Source organism: Colobus angolensis, unplaced genomic scaffold (genome assembly GCF_000951035.1).
Source record: "Colobus angolensis palliatus isolate OR3802 unplaced genomic scaffold, Cang.pa_1.0 Scaffold2, whole genome shotgun sequence".
NCBI classification, from domain to species: domain Eukaryota; kingdom Metazoa; phylum Chordata; class Mammalia; order Primates; family Cercopithecidae; genus Colobus; species Colobus angolensis.
Window position 1 is genome coordinate 19,361,099 of NW_012115154.1, and position 11,292 is coordinate 19,372,390.

The 11,292-nt window shown below is 52.9% G+C and overlaps 2 protein-coding genes across 3 annotated transcripts in view; one reads left to right on the forward strand and one right to left on the reverse strand.

Moving 5' to 3' along the window:
* The window catches only part of NUB1 (negative regulator of ubiquitin-like proteins 1), a 31,400-nt gene extending 23,004 nt beyond the window's left edge, over window positions 1-8,396 (forward strand). Inside the window, exons 11-14 of one of the 2 annotated variants that reach the window (XM_011941512.1) lie at window positions 3,799-3,945; window positions 5,822-5,917; window positions 6,586-6,763; window positions 7,006-8,396. In XM_011941512.1, the coding sequence (XP_011796902.1) occupies window positions 3,799-3,945; window positions 5,822-5,917; window positions 6,586-6,763; window positions 7,006-7,184 (600 nt within the window). In that variant the 3' untranslated portion in view covers window positions 7,185-8,396. The remainder of the gene's footprint in view (window positions 1-3,798; window positions 3,946-5,821; window positions 5,918-6,585; window positions 6,764-7,005) is intronic. The other variant, XM_011941513.1, reaches the window with a different exon arrangement.
* Window positions 8,104-11,292, reverse strand: part of WDR86 (WD repeat domain 86) — a 31,753-nt gene continuing 28,564 nt past the window's right edge. Inside the window, exons 6-9 of the mRNA XM_011941590.1 lie at window positions 10,808-10,862; window positions 10,368-10,482; window positions 9,809-10,017; window positions 8,104-8,243 (exon numbers count right to left, since the gene is read on the reverse strand). Coding sequence (XP_011796980.1) covers window positions 8,104-8,243; window positions 9,809-10,017; window positions 10,368-10,482; window positions 10,808-10,862 — 519 coding nt within the window. The remainder of the gene's footprint in view (window positions 8,244-9,808; window positions 10,018-10,367; window positions 10,483-10,807; window positions 10,863-11,292) is intronic.

An 11,292-nucleotide genomic window follows, 5' to 3' on the forward strand; every position in this document is an offset into this window, starting at 1 on the left:
TGATTCCATGGTGAGCAGTCCCAGGGCTGCTTGGGTTTCTCCTTTTACAACACCAGCTGTGGTCATGACCTTTCTCTCTTGCCTAGTCCAGTCGTGGTCCTTTGGGTCTTGCTATAGAAGTCAATGAGTAGGTAAAGGCAGAGACTTTGAAAAGCTGAGTTCTTTTTTGTTTTTTTCCAAGACAGTATCACTCTGTCACCCAGGCTGGAGTGCAGTGCTGTGATCACAGCAACCTCCGCCTCCCAGGTTCAAGTGATTCTTCTGCCTTAGCCTCCTGAGTAGCTGGGATTACAGGTGCCCACCACCATGCCCAGCTTTACTTTTTGTATTTTTAGTAGAGATGGGGTTTCACCATTTTGGCCAGGCTGGTCTCGAACTCCTGACCTCAAGTGATCTGCCCGCCTTGGCCTCCCAAAGTGCTGGGATTGCAGGTGTGAGCCACTGCGATGGGCTGAAAAGTTGAGTTCTGTGTGTTTGAGTTTTACATGGTCTAATTAAGTACTAACAGAAAAACGAACATTGCTGATACCGATTTGTTGCTTTACTATTACTCCACTACCAGTAAGATTTTACTAGCATCTGGAAAGCTAGTGTTTTAAAATGAGATCATTTGGAAAACAATTCTCATCAGTGTATGAGACTATAGTTCATAAAACATTGTCACACTCATGTCATTCACTTCTGCCTGTGACCACCCGAGAGGCCATAGGACAGATACTTCTCATCTTACACACGGGAAGAGCTGTAGCTCAGAGGCAGTCTTTTAAAGCATAGTGGAGTCACATCACTTGTACATTTCTGAAGTTAAAAGCCCTTGGAGAAAATGCAAATAAAAAACAACAGTGTGTATAGTGCAGTTGATCCTGCTCCCTCTTCCACCCAATGGGTGTTATTAGTTAGGATGCTTTTGGCTGAAAGCAACAACAGAAAAAAACCAGAATTGCCTAAACATCAAAAAAACGGATGTGACGGGATTTATTGGCCTGTTTACTCGTAAAAAGTCCAGCAGTACGATAGGTCTCAGGGTTAGGTGATTCAGTGGCTTACTGATGTCACTGAGGACCTGAGGTCTGTCTCTCTATCCCACCCCCCACCCCATGTCATCAGTGTCATCCAGTCACACCAAGGGCCATAATCTCTGTCCCAGAATCCTTAGAGAAAATCCTGAGCTTCTTGTGATTGAGAAGCCTTGAACCTGTTGTCACTGAGGCTGGAGGAATGCCAAGACTGATTGGCTCGGGCCTGTGGCAAGAGGTAGAGGGTTGCCACCTTAGCCCATTCAGGGGCCACCTGGGGAGCTGGAGCAGCCTCCCACACTTCCGGGAGGGGTAGAATGGGTGCTGGAAAGACAAGAACAATGTTCCACAGAAAGTGAGCTCCTATTGGAGCTTTAGATGAGCGAGAGAAAGCTGCTGCCCACGGAGTTCCAGCATTCTAGGAATGGGCATCTAACTGAGCTGAATGTAAATTCTTTGTTTTCGTTTGGGACAGAGTCTTGCTCTGTTGTCCAGGCTGGAGTGCAGTGGCATGATTATGGCTCACTGCAACCTTGATCTTCTGGGCTCCAATGATCCTCCTGCCAAGAGCTCTTGGCTGATTTTTGTTTTTATTTTTTGTAGAAATGGGGTCTCACCATGTTGCCCAGGCCAGTCTCAAACTTCTGGGTTCAAGCAATCCTCCCACCTTGGCCTCCCAATGTGCTGGGATTACAGGTGTGAGCCACTGCACCCAGCCTTTAATATATAATTTTAAAAGTTTATATTTTTTGTGCAACATGGCCCTGAGTACAGGCCCGTTTCTCATCTGGCAAAAAGCAACAGCTGTAGAAACAGCGATCACAGATCATGCTTCAGTATGGCCAGACGGTGAGCAGCAGCCTTCCTAAGAGGTGGTCCCAGCTGCTTGTGACCATACAATGCCTCTCTCTTGAAATCTGATTCTACTGAACTGTAGCCACTTCAGTGCAGTACTGTCATTGATTTGATCTACTTTATCTTTCTAACTCATCTTAGTATAAAGAGAAATATATCAGAAAATAATTTTCTCACGTGTGTTTGCATGATTAAAAGGAAACAGACTAAGACATTTGTAATGAAAGGCAACGTTCTTCGAAGCTCCCGGTTGATGGAGGTCTGTGGTAGGTAATGCCCAGGTCGGCTGGCTGGCAGCGTCCTTCTCTGTGCTTGGATGTTAGGCGTGCTTCTTAGCCTGTTGGAATATAAATGGAAGAAACTGTATTGAAAGCAGAGGATGGGACCAGTAAAGGCATTTTATGTGGAGTGTAAGTGTGAATAAAGGTGCAAATGTGAGTGGCCTGAAAGCCTCCTGCTGGTGTGCGTGGTTGGGGTGGTGTGGCAGGATAAGGTCAGTTTGGAAGCATTGCTGGGGCGAGGGAGTGGGAGCCCTGAGTAGCATAATAAGGAGCTGGTGCCTCAGTGTGGGGAGGTGGTCGGGAGCTGCTGTGGGCTTTTAGGTAGGTGACTGGAATGACGGAGCCCACTGCGCTGTGCGGCGGGGCTGGAGCTGGGGGAAATTGGCCGCTGAGAGGTAGAGCATGTAACGGGGGCATGAGACAGGCCTGGTGCAGCTGGATTCTCGGGGTGCAGAGAGGCACCCATGTACACCAACTAGGGGAGGTTCTCCCGTGACAGAGACAGGCCATGAGTCTACAGATATCTTCATCCCTGGAGATGTTTCCAGCAGCCACTCTGCTCTGCCTGCTCCTACCGTGGCGCTGTGGAGTCTGGTTCCACGATGATGGTGCTTTTGTATTCCTAAGAGATGAGGCCACTTTCTTGCTGTGGGGAAAACGCAGGGAGGCGCCTGTTGCCTGGGCTGGGGGGGAGGCAGGAGCAGGTCTCTGGAAGGAGGGGAGTCTGTTTTCTCCCCCATCCTCACTGCTGCTGATGGTGGAGCTGCTCTCCCTGGGAGAATGTGGCAGTCACTTAGCTTTGTTGAAAGCTTTCTGTCTCCTTGTTGGGAAAATAATGAGGTTGGATTAAATTCCTGGTTTTCAAACTTGCTTTGTTGTTGTTTTTAAGCAGCAAAATCCCCTTTTTAAATGACATGTTTATGGGCATACTAGTTTACAAAATAAGTTGGGAACCCTCCTGATTGGCCCTGGGTGGGAGAGGCGAAGAGACTAGAACCCTCTGCAGCTGCCTTGTGCCCCTGCAGCAATAGCAGGCAACTCTGAGAAACAGGGTTGAGAACCAAGAGGTTAGATGAACTTTGTCCCTTGGGCATTCTGTGGGTTCTGAATGGAATGACAGGCCTCAGAAGGCCCTGGAGTCCTTGCTCCCCAAGCTGTGGTGGGTGGGTCATCAACCTTGGCATTGCCCAGGAGCCCCGATTCCACATCACATTTGAACTTGAGTCCGTGGGCGATTCATCAAAGGCTGGAAGGCCTTCCCACCACATGCAGGAAGCTCTTCTGCCCAGTTCCTAGAAGAGAATCCATGCACCTCATGCCTGCGACCTCTGCAGTGGGAGTGCGCTGGGTTGGGCGAGTGGCCCATCCTGATGCCGGATGGCAGGGCTCATGAGGCACCTCCTTCCTGCCCCACGGGCGTCTCACTTCCACTGCCTGCCCTCAGAAGTAGCACTTCCACCACCCCTCTGCCTCTGTGGCACCTCTGCCATTTGGCTGGGTGAGGAGAGGTAGACAGAGGTCCCGCTGTGCTTTGCTTTGGTTTTTTGGCTTTGCCTGGAAACCCCGAGAATCCTGCAGAGCGTAGACTGAGATGCTGTGAAATCTCAGTCCCTAACTTGGGATGGGACTTTGCTGTTTTCCTAAAGGAATTGGCCCAAATAAGGAATGAGGAAAAAGAGAAGAAAAGACGCCGCCTCGAGAACATCAGGTGTCTGAAAGGGATGGGCTACTCCACGCACGCAGCCCAGCAGGCGCTCCATGCAGCCAGCGGGAACCTGGACGAGGCCCTGAAGGTAGCCGCTCCCTCGGGGCCTCTGACCTTGTCTTTGAGCAGTGGGTCCTGCCCAGAGCTCCCTCCATGGCTCTTGGGCGTCCTCCCAGGCTCACTCCTATGGGCTGCCCTGTCATCAGATCTGAAGGGCAGCTTTCTCCTGGGCTCCAGCCTGGACAGAAGCCATGTGAGGCCCCAAGAGGCCCCATGCTCAGTGCCTGGCCCAGGCCTGGCTCCAGAACATGGTGTCTGTCCACACCAGCAGAGTCCACAGGCCAGGACTTTATATAGGGTTTCTGTGTGCAGCAGAGTGTAGTGTAAACAGGCAGTTTCCATAGCAGAAAAAGAGAATGGTAATTCAACTTGTAGTATAATTGTTTGGCATTAAAATTTTAAATGTAAGTATCTAGTTTTATTTATTTAGTCCATAGTACATGTTGGCAAAGGGGGAGCTTTTCAGAGAACCCCTCAGGAGTGACAGCAGGTTGGGATCCAGACAGCAGGACCTTACCTGGGCCACTTCCTTCCCTGTGTTGGAGAAGCAGATCGAATCCTCCGTAGGGCAGGTGCTGTGCTGCGTCTCAGCAGCTCGGTATGGACGCACCCTCTGCCCTCTCAGCCCCGCAGCTCGGTGAGAGACAAACTCAGAGCACACGTGGTGGGGAGTCCCCAGGGGTGCACGGGAGGCAGGGGGCTGGCTGCATGGAGGCAGCAGTCCAGGCAGATGCTGGGGCAGCATGGCAGGCAGGAGGCGGAGTGGTAGGAGCTAGCTTAGGTTGTGTGCATGCTGGGGGCGGGGCTGGGGGGCAGAGACGGGGTGGAGGCAGGTGGAGGGCAGGGCAGGTGTACTCGTTTGCCCTGCTGAGGTGGGTGTGGGTGCAGCAGGCACGAGTGGTCCACCCTGCCTTTGCCTCTTATCCCTGCCCTGTTCCCTGGAAGGCTCCACAAGTCACTACTTTTGTTACGATGTATATGTATATTTAACATATATGTTAAATTTTTTTTTTTTTTTTGAGACAGAGTTTCGCTCTGTCACCCAGGCTGGAGTGCAGTGGCCGGATCTCAGCTCACTGCAAGCTCCGCCTCCCGGGTTTACGCCATTCTCCTGCCTCAGCCTCCCAAGTAGCTGGGACTACAGGTGCCCGCCACCTCGCCCGGCTAGTTTTTTGTATTTTTTAGTAGAGACGGGGTTTCACCGGGTTCTCCTGACCTCGTGATCCACCCGTCTCGGCCTCCCAAAGTGCTGGGATTACAGGCTTGAGCCACCGCACCCGGCCAAATTTTAAAATTGTATTTGAGTATCTAGTTTGATGTTTTTGTGTTGGAGAAATGTTAAGAGGTGGGAAATTCTGAACATCCGAAGGGACCAATGGGTCTCGAAGTAGATTGGAATTATATGAGTAGCACATACATACCTCCAGCCAACATAGAAGTACTGAGTGTTGGAAAGGAAAGTCTCCACAGAGTCTTTAAGATTAAGTATTGTGTGATGAAGAAATCAAGGGTCAAAATAACTCTACTACCTGCCTGATATTTGAAGTCTAGAGGGCATGACACTTTCAAAGATCAATCAGGCAGCCCTGAGCTGCTTAAGAGACCTTTCTGTCTGTAGCTCTGACAAAACCTGTTTTCTCGGATGCTGCTTCCGCCTGCTCTCCGTCCCTTCCTGCTCTGTCAGAAGGGATCTTTCCCCTGACTAGTCTTGCTCCTCCTTCAAACCCCCACTGTCCCGGTCTCTGGCTGGAAGCCTCTGGGAACATCAGCCCGGGCGGGAGCCCCTTTCTGTGCTCATAGCAGCAGAGGACGGCTGGGTCTGCCGAGCACATGGCAGGGTGCGGTGCCTGTCTGAATGTGTGAAGAGCTTAGTGATGGGTAAAGGGTGTTTCTGTGTGTTTCAGATTCTGCTCAGCAATCCTCAGATGTGGTGGTTAAATGATTCCAATCCTGAAACCGACAACCGTCAAGAAAGTCCCTCCCAGGAAAACATTGACCAAGTGAGTGACACGTCTTTGTGCCCTCAGCTTGGACAGCCTTGGGTGGGGTTGCTTGGGGTAACGTGGCTGAATCAGGCAGCAGGACTGGGGGGGTCCGTGCTGAAACCTTGGCTCCCAGGCTCCAGGTGTAACCTGCCCACCTCAGAGGCCACCCACACAGCAACAGAGGGCAGGGGAGGCCTCCTTGGAAAGCAGGAAATCTGGGGAAGTGTCAGGAAGTTCTCTTTAGGTTTGCCTCCTTTTTCTATGCACCACTGTTTACATCAGTCCCATTTATCTGCCTGTGACCTAAAAGGATGCCACTGTGACCTGTGAAGCCCATCCAGCTTTGTGTCCCAAGTGACAACTCTGTCCACATTTGTCCCCCCACACACATTAGCATGCCTGTATGCTGTGGCCACTGACCTCACCGTGCTCGTGGTGAGACTGGCGTGGCGCCTTCCTCTCAGCCCGAGGTCACTGCCTGTCCTGAGATGGCTGCTCACTGACGCACCCGACTCGAGTCTTCCAAGCCCCCTTCCAGGCTGCTCCACGCTCACATTGCACAGAAGCATGACTTGTGCCGAAAGGGCCATGGTGCGCATGCCGGGAGCTCTTAAACATGAGAGCCGGCTGCTCGTTGTGGGTGATGGGGGTGGCTGAGGCTGTGACCCTGCCCTCTCCCCTAGCTGGTGTACATGGGTTTTGATGCACTTGTGGCCGAAGCTGCGCTGAGAGTGTTCAGAGGCAACGTCCAGCTGGCTGCCCAGACCCTTGCTCACAACGGAGGAAGCCTGCCTCCCGACCTGCCGCTGTCGCCGGAGGACTCTTTGTCCCCGCCAGCCACATCCCCTTCTGACTCTGCAGGTAGGTCTGAGGTCTCTGAGGGCCACGTTGACAGCAAAGTATCTTCAGAAGCCAACAGACGGGGCCAGTGCCCTAGGCCACGGCAGACGTGGAGACTGAGAGGGGCGTCCCCTGACGTTGCTGGGCTGGCCACCTGGACAGTGTGGCCAGCAGGAGGCACAGTCTGAGGTTGACTGTGGTTGTGCAGTGTCCCCAGGACAATCCTCACATAATTCACTTACTCCCGCGGTATTTTATTGTAGGAACCTCTAGTGCCTCAACAGATGAAGACATGGAGACAGAGGCCGTCAATGAGATCCTGGAAGACATTCCAGAGCATGAGGAAGACTATCTTGACTCAACTCTGGAAGACGAAGAAATGATTATTGCAGAGTACCTATCCTATGTAGAAAATATGAAGTCAGCAACAAAGAAAAACTAAATAATGAACAGAAATAGTGCTAATTTTCTGCTTATAAATGCTATCATTATGAAAAGGCGAATGCAGCTCTTTCTGTTCTTACTTTTTATCTGAATTGCAAGTTCCTCTTTGGGCATAGGAGGGGGCGGGCAGGGGACAAGGCCAGGAGGGGTCCCAGGGCCTTCATGCATGGTCTCGGGGAAGAAGCTTCCTCTGACCTGGTGCAGGTCGTTCCATCTGCCTCCCCGGTCTGCGTCCCTAACCCCTTCCCTAGCTTGGTGTTTTACCCTGAAATGGGAAGGAACAGACGTCCCGCAGAACAGGGATCCTGGGGAAGGTGTCCGGGGCAGGGTCCTGGGAAGGGCATCCCGACCACTTCCTCTCCAGCTGTGGCTCCATCTGCCCGGCTTGCCTGCCTCATGCACCCACTGCCCATGGCCTTCCTGCTTCCCACGCTGCCATCTCTGCCAGGATGCCCCATGGCTTCCTGTGCCACCCTTCCCCCGCCCCTCAAATCATCCTTTAAGTCTTCAAGTGCTGTGGGGCATAGTGATGAGGCACTGGCCTTGGGGGCCACACCAGGTTGCAGCAGACGCCTTCAGCCTAGGATGCCAGTGTTTTATGCTCTTAGTTCAGTAAAATACGCCCTGGAAATTGAAGATTGAGTGTCAGACTTTATATATATTCAGCATTCCTCATTACAGAAATCTTTTATTGAATGGGAAAGGTTTAAATGCTAACCAAAGCAATTTATTTTTAATTAATATTTTTAGACTCTGTGCTGTCATACTGAACTCACTGCTGGCTAAGAGATCTATCAGAGACTTAGATATATTTTCTCCAGGTTTTTTGTGGGGTTTCTTTTGTTGTTCTATCCATGTGACAGAGGCTCTTTCTAAAAGTATGTAGTTCGCTGTGTCGGCTCCAGCAGTAACCGTCCTCACTGCGCCATGAACTCCTCTGTAGATGTGCACCCAGTAGGGGCTCCTTCCAGCCCCAGGACTGCAGCAGCAGCCAGATGCCGAGTGGATTGAGTTCCAGGTGCATCCAAGACTTTTCCTCCCTTCCAGAAGGCACTGACTGAAGACGGATGGGTCATGTGGGACCGGCTGAAATGCTCTAACCTTTTCATAAAGCGTGGGTGGTCCAGTTTGGACTGATGGGAAACTTCTTGTCATTCTTCTTAAATGGATGATACTGATGGAAATAAAAGATGGAAAATATATTCAAAAATTGTCACCCAGACTTTACAGTAATTTACTCAGCCTCCCCAGTTGCAGGTGTTGAAAGCATCTGGGTGACTAGTGCTTCATCGTGATTGCAAGATGTTTGTTTCCACTGAGTTTTGTGAGGAGATGGAAGGATGACCTCAGAAGCAGCAGAGGGCACCTGCTGTGAAAGATGCCAAATGCCAAGTGCGGCTGGGGTGGATCCTGGGCAGGGGACTGAAATGCACCTGTCAGGGTTTGCCTCAGAAGTGCCTGGTGAGCTGAGGTGACACGGAGTCTCAGCCTCATTTGACACAATGCCACACTTGGATTTGGGACCTGAATTGAAGCTTTTTGCTAACAAGTCGCTGTCCTGAGCTTGGTTCAGGCGTGTCTTCTAGCTTCCCAGCTGTTTTTAGCCATCATAGAAGCAGTGACACACCAGCAGGCCCCAAAACTCTTCCCTGTCTTGTGAAGAGAGAGCTGCACAGGAAGCCGGTTGTGGGGGCAGTTCTGGGCATGCGCTATATCCAGGACAGGCTACCCTCCAGGCATGGAGACTCGGGCCAGGCCTGCTGTACCTACAGCTGACCCTGTGAAACTGAACAGGTGGTGGAGGAGGGGGCAGGAGGGTGCTGAGGCTGGAGAAGGAGAGACTGTTGCAGAGGAGGGGGCCTGGGAGGGTTCTCCTTGGGAAGTCAAAGGAAAAAGAACATTCTAGATGTGGGACAAATGAGATAGTATTTGGGGCAGGACAGTCTGAGTGTGACATGTTCATGGGCTGCCAGAAGGTGTGAGTTGTGGGGAGAGAAGAATGGGGGCGGATGGTATGATTGCTGATCACAGCAGGGAGGCTGGATGCCACTAGAGGAGCAGGAGTAGGCAGGGGCGTGTGGCAGGCAGGTGAGGGCAGCCCATGCCAGCATGATGGTGTGCACAACTGGTTAGGTGTCCTTGATGCTGATCACTGCCCTACCGTGTCCCTGTGTTCCTGCCCATATGTCCCATGGGTAGCTCCTGTCCTTCCTCTCTTAGCCAACTCAATCAATTTATCAAAAGCAGACACCTCATTTGCTTCGTTCATAGCAAGGCGACAGTGGTGTGGCCGGAAGGGGACCAGGCCTGGGTTCAGGAGATCAGAGTCTCTCACTCCCCATATCTCTCTGGCTCTCAGAAACCAGAGAGAGAATGGACATCTGGCTGTCTTTATGTCCTCAGCATCTCGCAAAGCTCTCTGTGCGGGGGAAGTAGAAATTACCCCAATGTGTGTTGCTATAAAAATGCTAAGTGAGTGCAGCGGCCGTGATTTGGGTCCGCGCCCCATTTGGTTTCTCTGGATGGCTTGATGCGTGCTCCATTCTCTGATGTGGTTGGATAAGGTGGGGACTGGAGCTGACCTATCAGTGAGGGGCTGCTCAGGCCAGAGTGCAGCATCACCAAGCAAGTGTCTTCGGCAGGGAGGAGTCAGTGCCAGCGTCTGCACAGGCTCAGGGCCCGCCGGCAGCACTGCCCGCAGGCAGCACTCAAGGCGGTTCTCCGGCCTGCACCTCCGGAACCATCCCTTCAGCACGATGGAAAGCTCCTCTCTGGTAGACACGCCCCTTGCGGCAGCCACAGGCCCCAGTGGTTCCGGGTCGCAGCAAGACCTGGCACAAGACCCCAGGTCTGTGTGTGCTTAAGTCTCACCCAGAGAACAGTGCGTGGTGCCGTTTCTGCGGCTTCTCCTGCACCGATCTGCTTGCCTCCCAACCAGCCCTTTTTCCTGAGGTGGGGGTCGGGGTCGCTTTGGTTCCCAGGGTTTGGAGGTTTGGCCTAGAGGAGTTACAGCGCCTGCGTCCCTTCCTTCCTACTGCCCACAGTGCAGTCCCTACCTGTTCATCCGGGCGAGGGTGGACCCGCCCATCAGGCCTGGCAGCTGAGCCCTGGCGGCCGCGGCCCCGGCCCTCTCTGATGAAGTATTTTCTGCATTAAGACTACGAAGTGCACGCTGCTCTACCTGAAAGGGCTGCTCCACTTGAATGGGGCTGCTCCTGCAGCAGATGCTTCTCTCTGCAGCAAGATGATGAGCTCTCCACGGCAGACACTGTCACCTGCAGCTTCTCTCCTGGCACCTGGGCCAACCGGGGCACATGGATGCAGAAAGCGGCACCACCAAAGGGCTGAAGAGTGCCCCCTCCAGGTGCTGTGAAGGGTGCTGAGGGGCCTCCTGCAGGGCGCTTGAGCCCCTGGGCACAGGGCTCCCCTTGGGTGCTCGGTGGCTCTGGCGTGTGTGTTGCGCCTCCCAGCATCAGGCACTGCCCTGACTCCTGTGCATGAACCCGGGGATGGGGCTGCTGCCCGTCCCCTCCCCCCTCCTCCCACTCCAGGCCCTGAAGGAACTTCCCAGATTCATGGCAGAAAATGATGAGAGCTCCTAAGCAGGGTCCCCGCTGTCACCTGCACAAGTGAAAGAGCCGCTCCCTTGCTCCCGGGCCTCTTCCAAGTCCACTCCCTGCACCAGTGACACTGGCGGCAGCCCCGCATCTCCACAAGTCACCCCCAAAGCTGCCCAGGCCGGTGTGAGGAGGCAGAGGGCAGGAGACCCGCCGCCCTGGGTTCCTAGAATCTCAAGCTCCGAAAAGAAGCTGAGACTCAGTTTGCAAAACAAAAAGAGGACACAGGAGTACTTTGAACTTTCAGGCTGTGTATTTTAGTTCCCCCCAAGGCCCTCGAGACGGACAATTTGCCAAAATAACCAGATTCAGTGGCTTCTGTAAAAAATCACTTCCTCTCAGCAGGAAAGGCCCTGTTTCCTGGGGCTGGGGGAGCTGGGGCAGTCCGCCTGCAGCCCCTGAGGTGGGAGGGTCCCTGAGACTAGGCCTTTCGCCAGGTCAGGGATGGGGAGGGAGGGCAGGAGTCACCCTAAAAGGGAAAAGAGGGCG